Here is a 26,433-nt window from a genome sequence, read left to right on the forward strand (position 1 = left end):
ATTGGTGATGTGCAGTGGGAACTTTCCTCATAAGGGATCTTCTCTTGATCATATAGGCCATCCTTTTATGGATCTTTTCCAATTCTACAGTGTCCTTTTTGAAGTGAGGTGACTAGGGCCATACACAGTGTAGTCTCACCATAGATTTGTATAAAGGCATTATAACAGCAGTTTTATTTTCAATTCCTTTCCTAATGATCTCTAGCATGGGATTTGCTTATTTTACAGCTGTCCAAAGCTATTAAGTTCTTCCCACACTTGCCCCATATTGATGGCCAAGGAAAGTCCTAATGGACGATCTGAACTACAGACTGATTACTATCATGGCTTCTCCCAAAGAATCCTGGAAACTGCTAGACAATATTTGTATCATTCACAAAGTTACAGTTCCGATAATTCCTCAAAGAGAGTAATTTATTATCCAACCAGTACTTAAATCTGCATTGTAGATATTCTAGGAGTCTGGAAATTGGGCTAGATAATTTTTTCAACCCTCCTCATGACTCAACAGCCCCATCATTTTAATCAGAAGAAGCTTAAACTCATGGCAAACAAGGCTATTATGAGTACAAACTGACATGTGGCCATCCTGAAGTCATGAGATTAACAAAGGAAGCTCTAACACTAATTGAACTGGAGAAGAAAGAGGAAGGAGTAGAGCCTGAGAGAAAAACAACTAACAAGTAATTAGTCAAGAAGGAATCAGTGAGGGAGGAAAGCTTGCTGTTCTACCTATCACCCCTGCTTGTTTGGGTAACTTATTAAAAGCATTGTTGCTTTATTTTGACATTTTACAGGTTAATGAAAAATACTGGGGCAGGATGAGCACAAGAGGGATTTTACAAGTGACTAAAGAAAACGTGAAATTATTACCACAGGCCCTGCAGGTCCTGAACAGCCCATGGAGCCGGCATCTCCCTACAACAGGATAAAATGTTTAAATTGGACACTACCTTCCTAAACAACAACTTCTTCAGTCTTATGAAGAATCTAGAAAGCTGCATTATACAGAGTCAGAACATTGGTTCATCTAGCTGAATATTGTCTACACTGACTGGCAGAGGCTCTCTAGGATTCCAAGCAGGGAATATTTCCCAGCCCTTCCTGGAGGTGCCAGGGATTGAACCTGGGACCTTCTGTGTGCAATGCCACTGGGTTACAGGCCTTCGCTCTGTAGCTTGAGCCAGCACAACCAATAGTGGGAGTTATAGTCCAGCAACATCTGGAGGGTCACAGCATTCTGTAGAGGATGGACCCTTAGCCTGATATTTTTATAGTTAGCAAAAGCAAAACACATCATGCAGAACAAGACTGACTATGCCTATGCACACAAATCATTTTTTGCTAGTGCATAGTTTTGATTCCTGCTTGGCAGGGGGTTGGACTCGATGGCCCTTGTGGTCTCTTCCAACTCTATGATTCTATGATTCCTTTAATATAGATCCTCTCTGATACATTATAAATTAGGTAGCACTTTGATGCAGGTTGATACATTTTTATGTTTTGTGTATGTTTTGTTTCTCTCATGAGCTTAAAAAATATTAATGCACATTGTTTAGAGATATTTATTTACTCATTATCTTACTTAAAATGTGGAATGATGATGATTAGTAGTTACTGGATTGTGAATAGGAAGTTTGTATTGTTTGCTTATGTTGCCTTTTGGTGGGATTCAAAAACTAGCTAGAGATTTCTGTTGAATTATGAAGGGATACATAGATAATATTAATATAATATAATATAATATGTTTAGAGTAAACACAGCTTTTATCCCTATTAAGTATCTTGCCAGAGAGGCAGGTTAGAAAGCTTGAAAACAAATTAAAAACAAAAGAAATCCAAACTTCATCAAGCCATTGCAAGAGGAAACTCAGTCAGGGCTGGAGACTGCTGCAAAATTAAGCAATGTTCTTGCCAATGGAAAACCACTAACACTAAGGCCTGCACAACAGAAAGCCAGGGTTGTGTAGTGGTTAGAGCACTGGACTAGGACCTGGGAAAGCATGGTTCTAATCCCCACTCAGTCATAAAGCTCAATGGGTGACTTTGGGCCAGCCCCAAACTCTTAGTCTAACCTACCTCACAGGGTTGTTGTGAGAATAAAATAGAGAGAGGGAAAGCATGGATACCACCTTGAGTTCTTTGAAGTGGGATATAAATCAAATCAAATAAAAAAAATTAACCAGGCAAATGGGCAACAGTGATATCAGAACATATTGCTTAGAATTAAAAGGGGCTGCAAAAAAAGTATCATGCTTAGAACAGAGGACTAAAGGAGCAGAGCAGGAACCACTCACCTTTGGCCCAGGGAGACCCTGAAAACCATGAAGACCTTTAGGGCCCATCAAACCCTGTAAGACAAACCTCTATAATGTCATGTAATAATATTTGGAGGTGATGTTATTTATTGATGACAATGACACTGAAGGGAACCTTTTTGAACCCGAGAGTCACACTAACATCTGGACAAAAGCCCAGATCACTATCAGATTCAGGGGTCTTGACAAAATACATTTGCTCTGCTAAAGAGTTAAGGAACCATGAGAAATTGCCCATCCCTGCTGTGAAGATAGATTAAATAGCCAAAGTGATATAGCCAAATTGCTTACCTGGAGCCCAACAGGTCCAGAAGGTCCGCATTCTCCTTTGACCCCCTGAAAAATGACATAAAATGAAAAATGACATACAATGAAGGATACAAACATCCTACTACAACTAAGCCAGAATGCGGCAGCTAGACTGGTGACTGAGAGTGGCAATTGGGATCATCTAACTGTCAGTTTGCATTTCTTGGTACAGAAAGTATTGATCTGATGTGTAGAGATCTTTTATATTCTAATTACCCTATTTTTCGCTCTATAAGATGCACCAGACCACAAGACGCACCTAGTTTTTGGAGGAGAAAAACAAGAAAAAATTATTCTGAATCTCAGAAGCTAGTACAGCAAGAGGGATCGCTGCACAGTGCTGTTCTGGCTTCTGGGATAGCTGTGCAGCCTGCATTCGCTCCATAAGACGCACACACATTTCCCTTTACTTTTTAGGAGGCAAAAAGTGAGTCTTATAGAGCAAAAAATATGGTAATTCAAGAGGGTTCTGGAAGCTTCTCTGTGTGAAAGAAACAAGCAGAAGGTTATTCCTTCAGAGAAGCTGAGTACGGCTGGCTTAAACTGGTCCTCCTCTGAGGGTCTGCTGCTGGTTCTCTTACTGTTACAGGGAACCAGGCAGAGGGCCTTCTTGTTAGTGGCACCCTCCTTGTGGAACACCCTTCCAGCAGATGTCAAGGAAATAAACAACCATCTTTAGAAGACATCTGATGGCAGCCCTGTATCAGGAAGTTTTAAATGTTTTGATGTTTTAGTATGTTCTGATATATGCTGTGAGGTGCCCAGAGTGGCTGGAGAAATCCAGCAAGATGAGCAGGGTATAAATAATAAAATTGTTGTTGTTGTTCCTCCACAGTTCTTCTGAAGGCTGCTAACCTGCTCTTCAATTTTATCTTAAGGAGGAGGTGGAGACTGTGGAAATATATATGCACAGTTTATAAAAGAGGGCAGGGAAATTTTTAATGTTTGAGGTCTTACTGTGTTTTTAATATTTTGTTGGGAGTTGCCCAGAGTGGCTGGGGCAACCTGATCGGATGTTGATGCTGATGATGCTGCTGATGATTACAATATATGTCTTACAATATATAAACAAACACATAAAAGGGTGGGAAACAAACAAACAAATCTAAAATCCAAAAGTATTTTTAAGTAGCAGGATCCCACCCACTCAAGGTTACAGATAAGAGTCGAAGGCCTGCCGAAAAGGAAATGCTTTTGCCTGGTACCTGTGTAAACTGCTCTGAGATTTATTTTTTATTTTATTTTGTGAACACCAGTATAAAAATATTTTTTTAAAAAATAAATCAATCAAATATGTGTTTCTTGTGGACGGGGTCTCATCCGCTACACTCACCTTTGCCCCCTTTTCTCCTTTTTTGCCAGGAGGGCCGGGATCTCCCAGAAAACCCTGAAAGAGGCACATACAGCTGATTTTATTTGTCCTGCCCAACCTCAAAGGCCCCATAGTGACACATATACAAAAATGATAAAACTATTGAGGCACCCTCCATTATCTCTCTGGATACTGGATGCCGGAGTTCATTCACACACATGGGATGCACGTTTTTCGGTTCCTCAACTGTTAGGCCTGATCTACACATGCAGAAGGATGAGGCAGTGGGGATTAAAGTGGCTGTACGAAATCAGCCTTCTTGTAATATTGGGATCCCATCCTGTGGTTCTCAGCAGCTGATATTCAGAAGTATTACTCCTCTCACCATCAAGGAAGAGCATCGTCTTCATGACTAGTAGTCATTTATAACCTTATCCTCCAGAAATTTGCCCAACCCTCTTTTAAAGCCATCCAAGATGGTGGCCATCACGACCTCCTGGGGAAATGAGTTCCATGGTTTAACTATGCACTGTGTGGAGGACTTTTTTTTGTCTGCCCTGAATCCTCTAACATTCAGTTTCATTGGGTGTTCATGAATTCTAGCCTTATGAGAGAGGGACGAAAGCTCTTCTCTGTCCACTTTCTCCCATACATAATTCTGTAAACCTATCATCTTACACACCTTTTCTGTAAACAAAAAAAGTCCCAAATGCTGCTGCAACCTTTCTTCAAAGGGGAGTTACTGTGGGATGTAAGAATCAGGTGCAGTCAAACACAACTTCGCTGAGTAGACATGAAGGTTGTCTCAGTCCTCCAGCCGGAACGTCTTGCTTTTCAGGACTGAGACGAAACTTCCTATGTGTAACTTGAGATGGGTGTGGCCTCTCAAGAAGTAGAAAGAGCCACAGGCTGGCTACCATCTTGTCTCTCTTGTCTCTATCGGTGCCATCTTAACAACAGCACTACTAAGATGCACCCTTGGCTCCAGGCCAAGAGAAGAAAAGGGGGGCTTTCTCCCATAAGGAGATAGCCACCATATTTAAACTATGTTCTAACCTTTTAAGTCTGCCTTCTGGGAACCTTTGTGTGAACAGATGATTACTTGTGAGTAAACGTTTTATACTTTACAGAAGACTACGTAGTGTCTTATTTTAGGAAGGATTAAACGGGGAAAATACCAGGACATATTTACAGAGACTGAGCAAGCTACCTGCTGTGCGTGTGTTTAAAAAAGGGGGGGAACGTTAACTCTGCTGATTTTGTTGAACTTGTAAAGACAAGTTGGGATGGGATATCTTAGACAATATATACCCCCCGCACCCCTAAACATTCCCATAGTTACTTCACCCCCTTGGTCGTTTTCCAGCTCTACAATATCTTTTTGGACATGAGGTGGACAGAACTGTACACAGAGAGTATTCTTTTTGACACAGTGCAAAGTTAAAACTATGGAATTTGTGCCTAAAAGAGGTAGTGTTGGTCACCAACTTGGATGGCTTTAAAAGAGGATTAGACATACAGACACATGGAGGACAAGGCTTTTGGTGGTTCTTTTTTCCCCTCTAGCGTTTGAGGCAGTCTGCCTTTGAATTCCAAATTATTGGAAGAGAGCTGTTGTAGTCTGGTCCTGCTAGCAGGCTTCCCACTGATGCATCTGGTCAGCCACTGTGAGAAGAGAGTTATGGGCTACATGGGCCTTTGGCCTGATGCAGCAGCGTTCTTCTTAAGTTTTTAGACTACAAGTGAGTAGGGTTGGGAAACTCTGTTCTTGAATGATCCCCTACACAAATTACCAGTCTATGAGCCAGTTGCCCTGACTGCTCTGGACATCATCTGGATGCCCTGTCTGCTGCTTGGATGACTTGCACTTGCCATGGTTCATAACTGCCTGCCACTGGTGAACCTGATCTCCACAAGTGTTTGCAGCACTGTGTTGAAAAATATGAATCTTATTTAGATCACAAGATGGCTGTTGCACATGGTTAATAAGCTAATCAGTAAACAGGAGAGTGAAACAAGTAGTCCCCCCCCCCCAGATGCTTGCAGAAACAACAAACTGGAGTTCAGTACATTAGGAATGCTCCAATGATGAAATCTCAGCTTAATGAACTGAAATAGTGACCAGCTTCAGTTCTCCGCTAGCAGCCTCTCTGGTCCTCCCTTTGCATGAGCCAGGAAGAAGAAGAGTTTGGATTTGATATCCCGCCTTTCACTCCCTTTAAGGAGTCTCAAAGCGGCTAACATTCTCCTTTCCCTTCCTCCCCCACAACAAACACTCTGTGAGGTGAGTGGGGCTGAGAGACTTCAAAGAAGTGTGACTGGCCCAAGGTCACCCAGCAGCTGCATGTGGAGGAGCGGAGACGCGAACCCGGTTCCCCAGATTACGAGACTACTGCTCTTAACCACTACACCACACTGGCTCTCAGGAAGCTGTAGCAAAATGTAGCTTCCTGTTACATTTGTGGGACAGGAGCTACCCTGTCCTCCTGGGCTAGACCCTGCCCAGTGCTCTGCTTTGTGATTTGTTCTGTGATGGAAGAATGCTTCAGGGGAGGGTTGAGGGTTGTTCTTTATCAACTGCAACTACCACTGATATCAACTGTAAGTTTAAGAACCTGCAGTTGAGCTTGCTTTTTTTCCTCCTCCCTCCCATTCCCCTTTTTATTGTGTGTCCTGCCTTTTTGGATTTGGGTGGTGAGTCCATCACCATCCATGCCTCTTGGTCCTATATACATAGACCCTCTTAGTGTCCCTATTTTCCAGGAGCAGTCCCTGATTTAGAGAAGCCATCCCGGTTTCTGATTTGATCCCAGAATGTCCCGCTTTTCCTTAGGATGTCCCTATTTTCATTGGAGAAATGTTGGAGGGTATGCACACATTGTGAGGCAGAACTTTGGGCCTCCCTCTTAAGAGCCCTCCCTCACAAATACCCCTGGTCACAAGCTCCCAGCGTCTGTAAGCCGCTAAGTAGAACTGCTGTTAGCTGCTAACTCTGTGGACGTGGGGTGGTTCTGGGTTTACCAAACCCTTTCTTGTACCACAGTTTAAATCATGATTTGGTTGCCCAGATGCAGCTGATGGGACTGGCAGCTCCCAAACAAATTAATAGCAAGTGACTTTGGTAGTAAAACAAGAGATATTATTGGGTTCTTCCAACAAGCCTATAGTTCCAACTCACCTCATCTCCTCTGTCTCCAGCAGGCCCCCAGTCTCCCCTAAATCCTTGTGGACCCTGCAGGGAAAGGGGAAAGGCAGACACATATAACTAAGCACAGAAAGTTGGGGAACTAGGCTTGGTTCCAGGAGGTACCATTGACAGGGCTGGCTCTTGTTTCTTTTTGCTGGGTGCCTGAGCATGATGATCTCAGTACACCCATCTCCTTCTTGCTGCTGCTGCTTGCTCATTTAACCTCTTCTTCTGGGTAAAGTGCACACAGCAGGAGAGTCGAAGACAAGAGATGGATGTAATGTCAAATTTCCACACTGATCATTACATGCACACTGGAGAGGGGAGGTAAATAAGCAGTGGTTACAAGCCAGGAACGTAGAGGCTTTGAGAATCGTCAGTAGCCCTAGTGCAAGGTGGTAGATCTCACTCTCAGGTAACACCAAACTCCGGTGGCAGCCCTGGCTGCTGAAAAATGATCCACTTGCAGATTTTATGTTAGTATGTTAGCAGCAGGGTAAACAAGGTACTAACTTATTTCCAACCTTCCTTTCAGTGTCAGCACTAAGCAAAGCCATTTTTTAGTGCAGGGGTGGGGAAAGTTGACAGTGCTTTATTAAATCTGGGCTCCTACCTGTTCACCTTGGACGCCAGGTTGTCCGGGCTTTTGATCTGTGCCGGGAAGTCCATCTGAACCAGGAAACCCAGCATGACCTGGAAGGCCTGGTGGCCCTGGTTCACCCTTGAGAAAGAGGCAGCTTATTATTAAAACCATAATGAAGGAAGATATCCATGAAGTCCTACTTTGCATCCCCTAGTTCAGTGCCCCCTGTGGCTGTCTTCCCCCAGTGCCCCACAAAGCCTCTGAGCTACTCTAGTCACTGCACCCTTGACCATGCAGTGTGGAGGGTAGTTAGGAAAATTGCACTCTTTCCCACTTCCTCTTTCAGCTCTATGTGCTTTTTAAAGACTCAGGTTAACTCTACTGAATACAATTTTCCTTGAAAAAGCAACGTTCATGTGTGTGGGTGTGCATGCATCTTCACTGTTTCTCTGTGGGGACCGATCCAGGGAAAGCAGGAGAGTAAGTGACTAGAGGGGGTGGTGCCCTGCACTATACTAAGAGATGGGAAACAGTGTGGGTCTTACCGGGTATCCAATCCATCCTTTTACACCTGACTCCCCTGGATGTCCAGGAGGTCCCTGCAGATAAAAGCTCAACATAAATACAGTCATCGCAAAGGCAGAACCCTCTCCCCTCACCCACCGCCCCCCAAAGCAAGGGTCACAATTCTGCACTGGGGGAAGAATATATCCCAAAGATATTGGATATTCCACCTGCCATGATCCTGGTGTCAAGATCCCCTTCTTCAGGGGATGAGGTTGGGTAAGGAAGGGAACTGCAGAGAAGATCAGCCCCAGACACATTTCTGCAAGAGGAGTCTCCAATGCCAGTGCCTCTCTGACCTGACAACAGGGCCGTCTTACCCATAAGCGCTAGGGGTGCAGGACACCTGGGTGCTGGGCTCTCAAGGGCACCAGGCCGAGAGTCCAGGGCTGATATTTGGAGTCCGGGGATTGGGAAGAGCCGACAGCCATTGCCGAGTGGAACAGAGCCCGTTGGAGCGCTGCAGCTCTTCTGCTGCAGGTGAGCGAGACACTGAGGCAGCCAGCCAGCTCCGCCTTCTTGCGTGCCTGGGATTGACAGGCCGTCGAGAGGCCCGCTCAGTGCACGCTGCTCACAAGAGGCGCCCAGCTTCACTCAGTCACTGCTGCCACTGCCTCGGGCTCGACTGTTGTTGTGCTGGGCTCTGCTTGCCCACCCTCCTCCCAGGTGCCTGGTCCCGGCCTTGTTCTGCTGCTGCTGCCGCCTCGGGCTCCTCGGTTGCTGATGAGGTGGCTGGCCAGGCCAGCTCTGCCGTGCGCGCCTCGCCGGCCCACCCTAAAAAAAGGCTAACAACTCTGGGCAACCTGGGGGGGCTGCCGGGCACATCTTTGCACCCCAGTGCCACATATGCTTAAGATGGCCTTGCCTGACAATGTTGCACTGCTGACCTTTAAGTCAGAGGACTACATCAGGGAAGCCCCAGAGAATCCCTGCTCCGTCAGAGTAAATGACTTATGGAGCAGGACTGGGCTTTTTTATTTGAAGAAATATTTTCCAATGAAGGAGGAGCTAGCAGTTAGGATGCATTTGCTGCTCCCATACAGGGCTAAGTCTCCGGCTGATTGCTGCTGAAGCAGTATCTGTCCTGGCTCCCACATACAGACTCGGTAGATCCTTGGCTCAATTTTTATTAAGGTTTTATTCTAGAATTCACTGCTTCGGTTCTCAATATTTTTGGTATATGCTGTGACATTTAGTTTTAAATAATTTCTTTTCTTTGGTACATGGGGGGGGGGTTTACATTGTTTTTGCCAGTGAATTTTTATGACACTTTGCCCTACTATATACATGTTTACACACATTGTTAGGTTGGAGAAATGCAAATTTCTAAGTGCCGTTGCATTTCAGTTCACATATAGTTTTGAAATGTGTGAATTTAATATGAACCAAACATAATTTCTCTCCCACTGCTACTTACAGGCAATCCTGGCTTTCCTGGGTGACCGGGTAGTCCAGGAGGTCCAGGCTGGCTCTAGATGATGGTATTCAATAAATAAAAAGCAACACAGTTACCCACCAAACTGCTAAGAATAAACCTGGTGAAACTTGGGGTGCATTCTCACACACACACACACACACACACACACTACAATCAGATATTTATTTTCTCTCTCCTCTTCTTCCCCCGCCCACCACAACTCCACTTCAGGCAAGCGTGTGAACAAGAAACACACAAAATCCCAAGTAAGCATGTTGTGATCTAGGGTCAGATGATTCAGGGCATTTCCCTGGGGGTCAGGTAGTGACACCCAATTCCACATGCCACCTGGTGGCAAGAAGAGGGAGTTACAGGCCAGCTTACTAGTATCCTATTGACCAGGGGTCAGCAAACTTTTTCCACAGGGGGCCGGTCTACAGTTCCTCAGACCCTGTGGGGGGGGGCAAACTATATTTTGAAACACCCCCAACTCTCCCCTCCCTTCTCCACAGCACCTGACAAGCCCCGGTGCCTGCTTATCTGTGCCTTGCGAGAGGCAGGGGCTGGTGGTAGCGGCGGCAGAGGGACGATGAGTCGCATGAAAGGGCAAACTCCGGAGAGGGGCTGTTCTGCTTTAAATGGTGCTCAGCCAACCATGGCTCCTGTACCTTGCAAGTGACAGGGGCTGGTGGTGGTGGAGGGACGGTGAGTGGCGCGAAAGAGCTGGCTCTAGAGAGGGGCTGCTTAAAATTGCACTCAGTCAACCGTGGCTCAACAAAGCCCAGACCCCTTCCAGCTCTAGGCAGGGCGGGGAAAAGCCAGGAGGAGGGAGGGAGGAGGCGCTGCTGTGGTGTGTGTGTGTGTGGGAAATGGCACAGCCCGAACGATCAGAATCCCCACGCCGATCCACGTGGCGATTCCCGGACCATCCATGGGCTGGATCCAGAAGGCAATTGGGCCAGATCTGGCACCCCAGGCCATAGTTTGCCGACCCATGCTATTGACCCTGCAAATCAGGTGATGGCAGAGAGCCAATCCAGTGCTATGGCCTGCTGTAACATGTAATAGAATCATAGCATTGTAGGGTTGGAACCTGGAAGGGGTCTTGAGGATCACCTAATCCAATGCCCTGCAATGCAGGAATATGCAGAATATCCCCTTATGGGGATCGAACCTGTGACCTTAGTGTTATCAGCACCATGCTTTAAAGCTCCTAGATCTGCTGGGTTCCCTTAGTCTGAGCAGCTCATTGATGAGGGAGGTCATCTTTGTAGCTCCAAACTGGCTTTAAGTAAGTAGGTAGGCAGGTGGGGGCAGACTGAGAGCTAACTGAGCTTGGTGGAGCATCACCCCGTCTGACCTAACAGCAGCAGCTGACACTTCTTGAACAGTTTGGGACCAGGTTATCTGAAGGACTACCTGTACATGGATGAGTCAGTCCAAACTTTAAGATCTGCACTGGAGGTTCCAGTTTCTGGTCCAGTGAGTGGGACCAGTGATATTGTGGTGGTTACCAGGGACAATATCTTGTATATGTTGGCGTCACACCTTTGAAACTCCCTTCCTAAGGAAATACAATGGCCTGTCATTGGTGATCTCCAAGGGGAGCTTAAAGCCATTTTTGTTCTATTCTGTGAGCTGTATCACCTCAGAGTATACTCTGAAACAAATGCACCTAAGTAATGTCCATCATGAATTATGGTGCTGGAGGAGACTCTTGAGAGTCCCATGAACTGCAAGAAGTTCAAACCTATCCATTCTTAAGGAAATCAGCCCAGAGTGCGCACTGGAAGGACAGATCCTGAAGCTGAAGCTGCAGTACTTTGGCCACCTCATGAGAAGAGAAGGCTCCCTGGAAAAGACCCTGATGTTGGGAAGGATTGAGGGCACAAGAAGAAGGGGATGGCAGAGGACAAGATGGTTGGACAGTGTTCTTGAAGCTACCAGCATGAGTTTGACCAAACTGCGGGAGGCAGTGGAAGACAGGGGTGCCTGGTGTGCTCTGGTCCATGGGGTCATGAAGAGTCGGACACAACTAAAGGACTAAACAACAACAAATGTCCATCAAATTCAGTTGGTCTCCTCCAAGAAGATTGGATACAGCCCAGTGTCTGCAGACTTTTAATTTGCTTTGTAGATATCTGCTGCTGCTAAAACATTAGAGGGGTTAGTGGGGTATTGTGTCTTCACGCTGTGTATCTTAAATCTTTGCAAACTGCCTTATGAGGGCAGCGTGCCTTGAAAGGTGAGCTAGAACCCTTTATAACAACCACTGGGGGGGGGGGATACTTACTGGCCAGCCCGCACGAAGAAGCTGATAAAATGAGGTTTGCTTTTAAAAAAAAGAAAAGAAGGGAGAGTGAGGGACAAGGTAACAGAAACACACTGCTAATTTTGTTCTCCAAGAAAAATAAGCTAATAAGATTTTTACAAGGTTAACATCCTCTGGAACGTTTAAACCAGAAAAGACAGATTTCTTTTGAAAGGGAAAGGAGCAAAAATGTTTGCTATTTTACTGAATTTCTGAGATCAGAGAAATCAGAAACTTGATATTGCACATCATTCTAAATAGGGGAAGAGGGAAGTGGCTGAGGAGAGAATTGAGGGAAACTGAGCTCAGAAATCTGTTCTAGGAAAATAACCAAAGATCTTTCAACATATGGAAATATTTCTAATAAAAAAAACGCACAGAGCCGCTCTTGGACAGTTGACAGATGGGCAAACTCAGCTCAGGATCAAGAAGCAGCAGACCCCTTTGGCTCCTTTAAAGTTGATCCCAAATTGATTAATGTGAACAGAAACGGCAAAAAATAAAATTAAAAAACCCTGACAATCTGTCAGGAGGGCTGAGAGACTGGTGAACCATATCCTACCCACTTCCCCTGCCTTCTTCTCCCAGGCCAGTTAAATATATTTTTCTCTCTCTAAACACACTCATGTACATCAGGAGGAACTATAGATCTGGGAAATGTTTCATTCTAAAGCCATGAGGGTAGAACTATGGGGGTGGCAGCAAAGGAAACATTATCCTTCACTTGAACATTGAGATTCTATTTTCAACAACAACAACAACAGAGGCAGGAGACAAGGGCTGAGGGATCTTCACTGTAAAGCAGAATTTTTGCATCAAAAGACAATATGGAAAAACAAGGGGAGTGGCAGATTGCTTTCTTCATTTTAAGCAGGAAAGAATGCAAGGATGTTAGAACTTAAAAAGAGCCCTACTGGATCAGGCCCATCTTGTCCAACATTCTGTTCTCACAGTGCCCAGTCCAGGAAAATCTGCAAACAAGACCGGAATGCAATAGCACTTCTTCCCACCTGAGAATCCTAGCAGCTGATATCCAGAATCATTGCTGGCTCCATCAGTTGGGGTAGAACACAGACATCAGGTTGAGTAGTCAATGAGAGCCTTCTCCATGTGTTTGCCCAACCCCTTTCCAAGCCACCCAAATTAGTGGCCCCTGTTGCCTCTTGGGGTGAATTCCATAGTTTACAGGGCTGATCCCATCATGAGCCAGGTAGCCCAGGTGGTAGATGGAGGGTGTGGATTGCACTTTGCCATCCGCTGCCTGAAGTGCAAGCCAGGACTGATTGGCTAGACAGTCACTGTTCCTGTCCGTCAGCCCATTGCTGTTGCTGCCACTCCCTTTCTATATTTTTAAAGCTAATTTTAAATGCAATTATAGCAGCAGCACAGGCATTCTCTGGGTGAGTCTTCATTCAGACCTACACTACACCCACTTCCTCATTCCTGCCTCAGAGTTATAATCCAAGGCAGCCATGATAAAAGATGAAACAGGGCAATCTCTTAATTCTGGGCCCTTTGCACTACAAGTTTAAAGCAGCATCATACTGCTTTAAAAGAGTCGTGGATCCCCTCTCCCCAAATCTTGGGAGCTGTAGTTTGTTGAGGGTGCTGCGAAAGAGACTTCTATTCCCCTCATAGAGCTGTGACCCAGAATGGTTTTAACAGTCAGTGCCTCTGTCAGAATGGTTAATGGCTGCTTGCGGAGATAACAGCCCGGATCTCCGGCCTGTCTTTTGCAGGATTTATTGAATGCCAAAACTAAGTACAGTGCAGAGGTTTCAAAAGCATGTCTGCCTCAATCGCTAACAGAATCCGGAAGTGCTCCATGCCTGTTCCCCCTCCAGCAGAGAAACCCCGGAAGCCCCCCCTTTCTTTTCCTTACGTGAAAAACCAGGCAATGGAGACTGCCCCTTTCTCTCTCTGGTAGCAGCCTTTGGGTTCCTCCCACTCTCATCTTCCGTGTTTCCCGACAGCCTCTCCTCCCCCAACTCTGACGAAGTACAGCTGCTCAACAGAGGAGGAGGCTCTCTGTACATTCCTGTCTCTCCCCTGAAAACCAATCCCTGACAGCCTCTTCCTATGGAACACTGTGAAATGTAGCTCTGTGAGGAAAATAGGGGTCTTCTAACAGCTCTCTGTGGGAGACAGGAGTGCCTGGTGTGCTCTGGTCCATGGGGTCACGAAAAGTCAGACACGACTAAACGACTAAACCACCACAACAGCTCTCTGCTCCCTCAACAAACTACAATTCCTGGTGTGCTTTGAGGGAAGCCATGACTTGTTTAAAGTGGAATGATACTGCTTTAAATGCATAGTTCAGCTGGGGCCCAGGACTAGTTAATCGTGTACACTTATGCTTCTGGCTATGCCCATTGCTGATACTTGGCAGTCCCCCCCCCCAAGGGTCACTAATTCTTAACTTACAGTAAATGACAGCCAATCCTCTTTTGAATTCCTCCAGAGAACAACTGCTGGGACCCCAGGGACTCCGGGATGCCCTGGGTCTCCAGTAGGACCTGTTCGTCCAATTCCACCAGGGTATCCCTAAAGAGAAGAAAATTGTGCCTTCTTTATTTTGGTTTTGGTAGAACAGCAGAGTTTTTGTTTGTTTCCGTCTGCCACATGTGAACATAAGAGCAGCCCTGCTGGATCAGGCCAAAGGCCCATCTAGTACAACATCTTGTTCTCAGGATGCCCACAAAATAGGACCCGAGCACAGTAGTGGCACTCTCCCTTTCTGGGATCCCCAGCAACTGGTATTCAGAGGCAAACTGCCTCCGATAATGGAGTTAGAACATAGCCATCATGGCTACAAGTCACCCATCAACACAATGTTGTAGCACAGTATAGCACTGTTTGTGTATAGTTTACCATGTAGATTCATAGTGGTGTCAAAGGTAAGTAGGTGTTGTGGGTGGATAAGGATCCGGCATGATGTTAGCATCCAGCATCTGTCAGGGCTCTTGTTCCAAAGCCATAAGACTCTATGAGTAGTAACAGCTCATCTTGGCCCATCCTGAATCCAGCATCAGATTCCATACCTAGCTCCCCACTCCAAACCCCAATGATGTTTCTTTGCTATGGAGTCTGAGGAAGGGACTTCTGACTCCCTGAATCCTGAAGAGCACCTGCAGACTAAGGGTTGTAACCAATTAAGCTATGTCCATATATTTCAATAGGGCTGCTCTGAGTAGAACGAGTATTGTATGCAGCCCCAAACATTATTGCTCAGGGGCCAATGGCTGCCTCAAAGGACATTGTGGTCCTGAAAACTTGCTTTTGAACTCTGATCTAGCACCCTTGGTGCTATCCAGGGTCCTGACCTTATCCCACTGCAAAGCTGGCTTAGGGAACCCATTTGTGCTGTCACTTCCTTGCGGTAACAGAGATGCCTCTGGATCAGGTCAGCAGCATTGGGGGTTAATGGGGGCTTGGCAGAGTTCAGTGACATTTGTCATAGGTCTTTTGTTTTGAGTTTATGAGCAGCATGCAGCAATTTCTTGCAATGTCCCCAATGTAGCATCACTCTGGGCTGCTATGAACAATTAGATTGTACCAAATCAACAAAGAGGAATCTCTTTAAGACGTTTCAAGCCTTGACCACACAGTTTCATAACATGAGGAATTTCAGTTACCGCACAAACTTTTCTTTCTTTCTTTCTTTCTTTCTTTCTTTCTTTCTTTCTTTCTTTCTTTCTTTCTTTCTTTCTTTCTTTCTCTCTCTCTCTCTCTCTCTCTCTCTCTCTCTCTCTCTCTCTTTCTTTAAAGAGGGCTGTTTCATGGGGAGGCCTTGTGCCTTCTTCAGGTGTGGCTAAGAAACAGCTTAGAGCAGAAGCTTAGACCTAGCTCACTTCCCATGCTGGTGTGCTCTGCCCCTAAGGGTCCCACTGACTCTTCATGGCCCACACAAAAATGAGTTACTGAGCCACAGGGTGAGCACCCTTGCCTTAAAACTGTAGTTGTGTTAAACAACAATAAGGGAGCTTTTCCTTCTCCATGCCTGGTATAAAAATGATGCCTGGCTTAGAAGAAGGGAGAAACATTATAAGAAAAAATAAATAAAGTAAAGCCCTGATGGTTCAAATCAAAGGCCCAGCTAATCTTACATCCTGTTCTAATGGTGGCCAACCAGATGCCCCAATGGGAAGCCTTCAAACACAACTGCAATCTTCTGCCACTTGTGATTCCCAACAACTAGTATTCAGAGGCATACAGTCATACCTTGGAAGTCAAATGGAATTCGACTTCCAAAACGTTCGAAAACCAAAGCCCCGTCAGACATCCAGGTTCCAAAAGAACATTCACAAACCGGAACAATCCAAGTTCCAGGGCATTCAGGATCCAAGGTATGACTATACTGGCTTTGAAAGTAGCTGGAGAAATTAGCACCATGGCTAGCAGCCATTGATAGTCTTACCCTCCATGAATTTGTTGAAGATGCAGCTCTTTACCCTAGCTTTTGACTTGAGTTCCATTTTTCTTCTTTTAGTATCCATCTTATTTCTGGGGTTCTCAGTTGTTTTGGACTGATTTTAACACTGTATTAAAAACTTGCCCAGGACCCTTAGGGTGAAGGACAGACAATTATGGAGGAAGAGGAAGACAATAGCTTAATTAATTAAGTGGCCCATTGGTAAAAGTTCTTATTGTGCCCAAGTTTCAGATTAGGACATTGGATTGAACAATCTTCCTCAGGGGAGGTTGCCAGCAGAGGTGGATTTCTGGAGGTATGACCAGTTTGGGGACACTGGGCACAGAGCCTTGAGGGCACTGCAACTATGATGCAGAAAGTAAGGCAAGAGACAGTGTGGCTCTCAACAGGATTAAGAAAAAAAATCCCTGGTATATGACATAGAAAACTATGCATTTTCCAATTCTCTATAAAATGACTTTGTCTTCAGCCTCAGCTGATGAGCTCAAAAGCTTTAATGGAGAGAGAACAATGGTTGTAAATGAGAATTTAAAATAACTCATCTTTTTAATCTATAAACTGACAGTGTTCACCTATTTTCAAGCACTTCCCAGTCATCTTACCTTCTCTCCCTTTGGTCCCATTGCTCCTCGTCTCCCTGGACAGCCCTGCAAAGCAACACAGACACCACCAAGTTGTTTAATGTTGGGATTCAACATTAAATGAGGAGAGTTGGCAATCTACAGTCTTAAATGTCTTCTAGATTACTTCTTATTCACAAAGCACAACAGGGGAGCTCCATTCACATCAATGGCCTTGAATGAGGGTGCATCGCAGGTCATCTTAAGCTAAGGTGTGGGAAGGGACCACTCAGTGGTAGATGCTTTTCCAAAGCAGAGGCAAAAATATAGTTCCAGTAAACAGCAGGGGAAATCTCCAGTAATATGCCAAAAATGTCTGGTCTTTCTTCAGTGGTGAAGGGAACACAGCAGTGGAGGCTGATCCATTAGGGAAAACAGCCCACTGCCCCACTGATGTCAACTCACCCTTGACCAGTCTCCACTCCCCAGGCCACCTACTTGCCTTCTTACCTGTTCAAGGAGTGTCCCTGACTTGCTTCCTCTCAGGGTTGCTCTTGCAGAACTCAGCAGGGAGAGGGGAAAACTAGAATTAGTTGGCTCTGCTGGTCACTGATTCTGGTTCTACCTCCTGTTGGGCTCCCCACCTTCCATTTTATCAGACTCAATGAGAAACAACTCAGGAGTCAGGGAAACAGAAAACACAATGTACATGTTCAGACTTTGATAAAACTCCTCCACGGTCAGACTGACCCATTGACCAAGTATTCCTCCTTCACTTCTCCCAAGGCACTGTACTTGGCACCAAACAAGGAGCCGATAGCTCAACTTGACTTAGAAAGAAGAGCAACACTAGTTATTTTTTCATGATATACCAGGAGTTCCAGAACTGAACATGACTGCATGTGTCAATATCCACATAGAGGCCAATCTGTAGCTACTACTTACCGGCAAACCTGGCGGCCCAGGTAGCCCACGGGGTCCTGGTTTAAGGAGTATTTTTTGCTGCTCCATCAATTGCAAAGAGTGGGTCGGACCAAAGTTCTGAGTGGAAACCCCTTTCAACAGAGTCAAAGTCCTTTGTCTATGGGCATGTCCCTTGACAATGCCAGAGGGAGTCTTCAGTGATTTTGTGGTACCAGCGGGTGCTATGGAAACTCTAGAAGGGTGAAGTACAACTCCCCTATCCACAAAGATTGCACCCTTCACACTGGAGTTAGGAAGAAAGGCTCTAGGTTTGTTTTCAGGCAATTCATTCCCATCCTCAGGGATTTTCAAGAGGGTGAGAGGGCTGTCAAGGTCTATGATGGTGGTTGGGAACTGCTCCCAAGACCCACTATCCCCCTTCGGCTTTCCTTTAGTGTTCTTATCCAGGGCTCTTGTGATATCCACTTTCTTGATACCCAGTTGACTTTCTTTGGAAGGGCTTTGAAAAGGGATACCATTGTCACTAATCACATGAAGATCCTGGAGCTCAGAAGAGGGCCATGAGTTACTGTTGGCAATGGAGCCATCAGTATTTCCTTTCTTCTCTGAGCCAAGCATTCTAGATCTAGTCATTTTCGTGTAAGTGGTGCTTGGGGGCTCTTCTCTGAAAGTGAGAATCCCCTCCTCTTCTCCATCCTCCTTTGGTCTTTTGGAAGCCATGTCTGAAGCTGTAAGGCTTCTACTGGGGAATGTACTGGGGTTCTTCTGAAGATCTCTTTGTTCAACCATAGGAGACTTCAAAGCCACATCTGAATCAGCAAGCTCTGAGCCCTATAAATAAGAGAGAAAACGGCATTCTAGTGATTCATGCTTGTGCAGACATGCTTGTGTTGTCACTTGGCCGTAGTTCAATAATAGAGCATGTACTTTGTATGCAGATAGACTGAGACTCATTTGCTTGTCTACCCAGATAGGGCTGTAAAAAAACCCCTCTTGTATTAAACACTGTAGAGCAGTTGTAAGTCTGGGTCTGAACTGGAGGTGATGGACCAGGAGCGAAATTTTGAGGTCAAAGTAGGTAGCTCGATGAGTATGTCAATCAAGTGTGCAGTGGCAGTGAAAAAAAGCAAATTCTATGCTGGGGATTATTAGGAAAGGAACTGAAAATAAAACTGCCAATATCATAATACCGTTATACAAATCTATGGTGCATATGCATTTGGACTACTGCGTACAGTGCTGGTTGCCACATCTCCAAAAAGATATTGCAGATTTGAAAAAGGTTCAGAAAAGGGCCACCAAAATGATTGAGGGAATAGAGTGACTCCCATATAAAGAAAGGTTGCAGCATTTGGGACTTTTTAGTTTGGAGAAAAGGTAAGTAAGAGGCAGCTTGATAGAAGTTTATAAAATTATGCACAGTATGGCGAAATTGGATCCGCAACCTGCCTAACTTTTCAACAGGCACCAATACCACATTGGTCTAAATAGGAGAGGAGGAAGGCATTGGGGGAGATCAAAACTGATAAATTTATGATGATTTGGTGTACTTTTATTCAATTTGTTAACAAAAGTGACTCAGTCTTCTCTTTCGATAATAGGTTCTGCCCTCCCTTACTCTCTCCTCTGAGGAACCAGCCAGAACCTAAACTTTTTTCTTTCATTTATTCTGCTATTATAAAAAAACTGCACTGTTGATCTAAATTGATTGTTCTGTTTTTTTTTTAAATGACAATCACCAGCATTTTTGAGCAAGTTTCCCACGAATACACACATTTTTTTGTTCGCAGTTTAGACTAATACACACATTCTTGTAAAGCAATTTCCCCTAATATAAACAGCATTCCTGCATGATATTTTCAGGGCTACATACATTCTGATGCACACTGTTACCCTAATATATGCATTTTGTACACATCAGTTGGCTGGAAAAGCGCACTGCTAAATGGGGAGACGTGCAAATCTAAAGAGGATAGCTGAGTTTAGTTTCATGTATTGTTTTATAAAGCACAGATTAGGTTGCTTCACCTTTATATGTGGCCTGAATCAAATTTCTCCCCCACCTGTAGCTATAACAAATCTCCTGCAGCAACTGATCCACACTTTGCATTTCTAGGGTAAAGAATTACACTCAAAGGCTGCAATCCTGTGCACACTTACCTTGGAGTCAATTGTTTTTAAGTGGGTTTTACTTCAGAGTAAAACATGCACAGAATGGGGCTGCAAATCTTTTCAACTGCTACTGAGAAAAGATATCATACCAAGCCAAATCCCCAAAAAGCCTTTTTCTAATTTTAGAAACCATCTCACAAAGTATTTGGAATGGGTGATTGCTCAAGCTGACTTAACCGTATCAAGTTTGGAACAGGGAGACGGATGACAAGATGATTTTCTCTAAGTAATATGAATATGTGTACAACTAAAAGAGCACAAATAGACACACACCCCTCACATTTTTTTAAAAGTTAAAGAGGGGTTAATTATCCTCTCAGTAACAAAATTTGTCATTATTTGTAACAATGAGCATATGATGATCACTGTTTAACAATAAAGGGCTCATTCTAACAAGTGTTACTCAGAGTAGACTCACTGGAATATTAGTCATGCCCATTCATTTCAGTGGGTTGAATCCAATGATAGTACTATTCAAAGCAGATCCACTGAAATGAATGGTGATTTCAATGGGTCTACTGCGAGTGGAACTTAGTTGGCAACATCACAATGGCTCTACTAACAAACAAAAAGTTATGGGCAATATGAAGAACAACATAATAGTAGTACAAAAACAGCAACAGCAACAATAATTCAGGGGATAGACTAAGATTCCCACCTACCTTGAAAGTGCTGGAGGCTGGTCCAACACCCCACAAGCCCATCCACAGAAAGCCCATGCAGAAGATGTCCATGGTGCTCTGATCAAGGACAGGGTGCTCAATGCAATGGACTAGCTCAGCATGGGCATTCAGAGTTTGGGGTGATGGATGGCCCTGCCCACTTGGCCACAGCTTAGAGTCCATTCCCCTTGTGGGATTTTGTCATACCATCAGGAGAAGAAACCACAAGGATGGCCTAGGTCCCAAGATGCCACAACTGTTGATTTGTATCAACATTCCAAGGGAAAAGGGAGGATGGCAAGGATATTTCCTTCCCCTCTTCTCCTCCTCCTCCTCCTCACACCAGGACTCTCTGGCATCACTTTGTTCTTCCTGGCAATTTAGTGATTATGTTAGGAGTTTCCAGAAGCCAAAATCTCAGGATGTGTATGCATGCCATTTTTACTGAATTCATGGCACTCACCAAAACTTTGGCCAAAGAAGTTGCTGCTGGAGGAAAAGTTCTTAAACAGACTCATAGAATCATAGAATCTTAGAACTGGAAGGTACAAATGGGTCATCTAGTCCAACCCCCACAATGCAGGAATCTCAGCTAAAGCATCCATGACTGATGGCCATCCAACCTCTGCTTAAAAACCTCTAAGGAAAGCAAGTCTACCACCTCTCGTGATGCAGCTCTTGTGGGAGTCTGTTCCATGACCATCCAACCTTTGCTTCAAAACCTCCAAGAAAGGAGAGTCTACAAACTCTCTTGGGGGTCTGTTCCACTACTAAACAGTTTTTACTGTCAGAATTTCTCCCCAAATGTTTAGTTGGAATCTCCTTTATTGCAACTTGAAGCCATTGGTTTGAGTCCTATCATCCAGAGCAGGAGAAAACAAGCATGCTCCCTCCTCCATGTGACAGCCCTTACAATATTTGAAGATGGCTATCATAACTCCTCTCAGTCTCCTCTTTTCCAGGCTAAGCATACTCAGCTCCTTCAAGCGCTCCTCATAAGGCTGTTTCCAAACCCTTGATCATCTTGGTTTCCCTCCTCTGCACACTTTCCAGCTTGTCAACATCCTTCTTAAATTGTGGTGCCCAGAATGGGACACAGTATTCCACCAAGTTTGTAATTCCATCAAGAAAAGAAATGAGATTGGTCTGGCATGATTTTTTTAGGAAACCCATGTTGGGTCTTAGTAATCACAGCATCTTTTTCTAAATGCTCACAGACCGACTGTTGAATGATCTGTTCTAGGACCTTCCCTGGTATCAATGTCAAGCTCACTGGTCAGACGTTTGCCTGTCTCCAGTCTGTAGGGACCTCACCTGTTCTCCAAGAATTCTCAAAGATCATAGACATAGGCTCTGAAATTACATCCACAAGATCCTTTAATACCCTTTGCTGCAGCTCATCATATCCTGGAGATCTGAATTCATTTTAAGTAGCTTGGTGTTCCCTTACTAGCTCTTTTCCTATCTTGGGCTGCAGCTCCCTCCTTACATCATTTATTCAGTATCGCCAGGTTGGGCATCGCTTTTCTTTTGGGTGAAGACACAAATATAGTGACAATGGGGAAGAAAGGTGTATACATGGCAGAATCAGAGAAGGCTGCTGCATTAAAGCAAAGGGGTGGGGAACAGGAGTTTCCTAACAAGTCCCTTTTACAAATTATAGGAATAAGAAGAATATAGAAAAATAGTTTGTACTGAGTCAGACCGCTGGACAATGTAGTTCAGTATTGTCTACACTGACTGGCAGCAGCTCTCCAGGATTTCAGACAGGGAGCCTTTCTAAGTCCTACCTGGAGATGCTGGGGATTGAACCTGGGACCTTTTGCATGCAAGGCAGATACTCTGCCACTGAGCCATGACCTTCCCCACTTCCCAGGATTCTTCAGGGTGAGCCATGGTATAAGAGTGCTTTAAATGTATGGTGAAGTTGTGGCTTAAATTCTACTCAATGAAATGGATGAAGTTAACCTTTATGATGTTGTTGTTGTTGTTGTTGTTGTTGTTAACATTTATTTCTCACCTTCGTCAAGGAGCTGTAAGAGCTGTACACAGGTCTCCTCCCCATGTTATCCTCACAACAATCCTGTGAGGTGGTTTAGACTAAGAGTGTGTGATTGGCCCAAGGCCACCCAGTGAGCCTGATGGCTGTGTGGGGACTCGGATCTTGATCTCCCAGGTTATGGTCCAACACTCTTAACCACTGCACCACACTGACTCACGTCATCTCCATCAATTTAATGGGCCAAGCAGGTCTTACACTGGATTCTACCCCCCAGGTTTTGACACCAAACCTGTCACTACTGTGACATCTGTGCTACCAACAAAGGGAGGTGTGTGTGGACATGCACACACGTGTTGAACAAGCACACTCTACCCCTGGAATGAATTTCCTCAAGCTTTACTGCGGTGACCCACCTCAGAGGGTGCCCTTTATCTCACAGCTCTCAGCACAAATGTTTCCATTCTGCAGCAAGTGTGTTGTTCTCCCCAAGAGCTCCTTGTGAGGTAATTAGAGAGGAGCCTTCTCTACAGAACCACAGACAAAGATCCACTGGCCAAGGCAACACCCAGAGGCATATAAATAGCCGCAAGGAAAGTTGAGGCTGGCCCATTTTCTGGGAGGTTCTATATAAAGAGCTGGCAGCCAAAGCCACCCCCAAAATACTCCAGGCCCCAAATGGGGCAAGCAAGGTTACCAGAAGTATAATAGAAAACAAGGCAACAGACTTGCAGGAGAGGAAATTTCACTAAGTGCATCAGAACTGGTGACCACTGATCGCTGCACCACCACCACACACCTGAATTTATCTAACCTTTGCTGGCTTCTGATTTCTGGGCACAATTCAAAGTGCTGGTTATGATCCATCAAGCCTTATATGGTGGTACCTTGGGTTAAGAACTTAATTCGTTCTGGAGGTCTGTTCTTAACCTGAAACTGTTCTTAACCTGAGGTACCACTTTAGCTAATGGGGCCTCGCGCTGCCACCGCACCACCACCACACAATTTCTGTTCTCATCCTGAAGCAAAGTTCTTAACCCAAGGTAATATTTCTGGGTTAGCGGAGTCTGTAACCTGAAGCATATGTAACCCGAGGTACCACTGTATGGCTTGGACCAGTCTACCTGCAAGATCATGTCTCCCTTTATGAACCTGCCTAGGTGTTAAGAACCTTGGGGGAGCACCTTCCCTCAGTCCCTTCAATGTTAGAGGCTCAGCTGGTGGTGACACAAGAGCATTTTCTGTGGCTGACCAGTTTGTGGGATTCCTTCCCAAGTGAGGTTAGACTGGCTTCCTCTTTGTTATCCTTCCTCTAGCATGCCAAGGTCTTTCTTGGCCTTTGAAAACTAAGTACAGACACTGCTGACCACTGGGCTGCTGTCAGAGTAAACTGGATTTTAATGCTCGTTTTAAATGTGTTGTGGTGTATTTTAACTACTTTGGTGTATTTTTACTACTTTGTAGTTATAATAATGTCTTTAAAAGGTTGTAAGCCACCTTGAATCCCAACTTGGAAGGAAGGTGGGATATAAAAACACAGGAGTAGAAGAAGAAGAAAAAGAAGAATCTGCTTTTAAAGCCATCTGTGTTGCCAGCCGTCACCACAACTTGTGGCAGAGAGTTCCATAGTTTCTCTATGCACTGGGTGAAGAAGCCCTGTCTTCTGCCTGTCCTCAATCTTCCAACATTATGAAAGAGGGAAGAAAAAGCTGCTTGTAACCGGCCAGCATGTTGGTGGCAGCGGTAGAGGAGAACTATGTCACATCCGAGAGATGGGTCCCAAGTGCCATAATTAGCAGCCACTGACTCATTCCTCCCCACTCTTTTCAAAAACCACCCATCAGGAGTAAACAGGACAGCCAAACCACAGCAAGGAAGGCCTGCAAAGCTCCCACAGGCCCCTCTGCCATCTGTGTCCTACTTTCTGCGTCTGTATGCCACAGAGGGAAAATGGATTTATTCATTTATTTTAAAGCTATTTTTCTCACCCCGCTCCATACACACACCTTGCACTGAAAAAACTTCATATGAATTGCTGCATGCTCTCCAACATTAATCCAATGAAAATGGGACAAATGAATGCAACAACAGCTGCAATGATAGTATATGCTAGGTACTGGAAACAAAGAGAGACCCCAGGGAAAGAACAATGGCTAAATTAATTAATTGAATATGCAGAGCTTGCCAGTATGACATTTAAAATAAGAAATCAAGATGACAAACAGACAAGGAGTGAGTGGGAGTATCTAGGGAAACATTTAAGAAAAAAATGACCACAAATATAAATTCCAGGTAGGGGATACTTTGCGACCAACAACTGACAACATAAAAGATAAGAGAGTGTGGAAAATAAGGTAAAGGAATTAATGTATATGCAGCTAAACAAGATGTAAAAAGAACTCTTGTATAAGAGTGGAAACTTGTGTACAGTAATTGTAAAACTGAAAATAATAATAAAAATAATAGAAAATAGGAACATCCCGTTCCATAATGATAATTTTACTATTTATACCCCACACATCTTACTGGGTTGCCCAGCCACTCTGGGCAGCTTCCAGCATATATAAAAACATAATAAAACATTAAACATTGCGGGGGGAAACTTCCCTATACAGGGTTGCCTTCAGACAGCTCAGGGATTGAATAACTTCATACCCTCCAACATTTCTCCAATGGAAATAGGGACATCCTAAGGAAAAGTTGGACATTCCAGGATCAAATCAGAAATTGGGATGGCTTCTCTAAATCAGGGATGTCTCTGGAAAATAGGGACACTTGGAGGGTCTGTTGCTGGTGGTTCAGAACACCTGAGTCATATCAAGCATCATGCTCCACCAGGAAACCCAAAGCCACTCTGAAAAGGCTACTAAAAGGACTATAAGGTTAAATAACACAGGCGTAGGGGAACCATTTTTTGCCAGAGAGCTACAATCTCACACCAGTGATGGCTGGGGCCAGATGAAAAGAGGGCATTTCAATTAATGTACAAGTTACCTTTGCTAGGGTTGCCATATTTCAAAAAGTAAAAACCAGGAGGCCCTTCAAGTTTTTGACTGACTTTGTCAATAAACTTGCCTAAGATCAGGAACAAAGCTGTCAATACCGCCTACAAAAATCATGGTAATGTCTGGACGTATAGCAGCCCTACCTTTGCACAGTGGACTAGTTGGTATACATAGACCATAGACCTACTACAGTGGTACCTCGGGTTAAGTACTTAATTCGTTCCGGAGGTCCGTACTTAACCTGAAACTGTTCTTAACCTCAAGCAACACTTTAGCTAATGGGGCCTCCTGCTGCTGCCGCGCCGCTGGAGCACAATTTCTGTTCTAATCCTGAAGCAAAGTTCTTAACCTGAAGCACAATTTCTGGGTTAGCAGAGTCTGTAACCTGAAGCGTATGTAACCTGAAGTGTATGTAACCCGAGGTACCACTGTATATGTTTAAAGTATGATGATACACTTTAAAGAGCAAGGCTTCCCCTGCCAAAAGAATCAGGGGAACTGTAGTTTTTTTAAAAGGGTGCTAAGAGTTGTTAAGGGAATGCTGCTACCCTCACAGAGCTAAAATTCCTAGAGTTCCCTAGGAAGAGGGGTTGATCATTAACCACTGTGAGAATTAAAAAAAAAATCCTTCCAGTAGCACCTTAAAGACCAACTAAGTTAGTTCTTGGTATGAGCTTT

General features: G+C 44.6%; 2 protein-coding genes across 4 annotated transcripts in view; one reads left to right on the forward strand and one right to left on the reverse strand.

Annotated features, from left to right (window-relative positions):
• SLC31A2 (solute carrier family 31 member 2) overlaps nucleotides 1–26,433 on the forward strand; it is a 766,698-nt gene that overhangs the window by 193,232 nt on the left and 547,033 nt on the right. The window lies entirely within an intron of this gene.
• Nucleotides 1–26,433, reverse strand: part of LOC309361395 (uncharacterized protein) — a 149,729-nt gene that overhangs the window by 71,937 nt on the left and 51,359 nt on the right. For all 3 annotated transcript variants that reach the window (XM_081896272.1, XM_081896271.1, XM_081896273.1), the window contains exons 7-18: nucleotides 17,939–18,748; nucleotides 17,036–17,080; nucleotides 14,426–14,545; nucleotides 11,984–12,022; nucleotides 9,691–9,744; nucleotides 8,255–8,308; nucleotides 7,740–7,847; nucleotides 7,118–7,171; nucleotides 3,961–4,014; nucleotides 2,610–2,654; nucleotides 2,298–2,351; nucleotides 874–918 (exon numbers count right to left, since the gene is read on the reverse strand). In XM_081896272.1, the coding sequence (XP_081752398.1) occupies nucleotides 874–918; nucleotides 2,298–2,351; nucleotides 2,610–2,654; nucleotides 3,961–4,014; nucleotides 7,118–7,171; nucleotides 7,740–7,847; nucleotides 8,255–8,308; nucleotides 9,691–9,744; nucleotides 11,984–12,022; nucleotides 14,426–14,545; nucleotides 17,036–17,080; nucleotides 17,939–18,748 (1,482 nt within the window). The remainder of the gene's footprint in view (nucleotides 1–873; nucleotides 919–2,297; nucleotides 2,352–2,609; nucleotides 2,655–3,960; nucleotides 4,015–7,117; nucleotides 7,172–7,739; nucleotides 7,848–8,254; nucleotides 8,309–9,690; nucleotides 9,745–11,983; nucleotides 12,023–14,425; nucleotides 14,546–17,035; nucleotides 17,081–17,938; nucleotides 18,749–26,433) is intronic.

This window comes from Podarcis melisellensis (genome assembly GCF_964234715.1).
Source record: "Podarcis melisellensis genome assembly, chromosome: Z".
NCBI lineage: Eukaryota > Metazoa > Chordata > Lepidosauria > Squamata > Lacertidae > Podarcis > Podarcis melisellensis.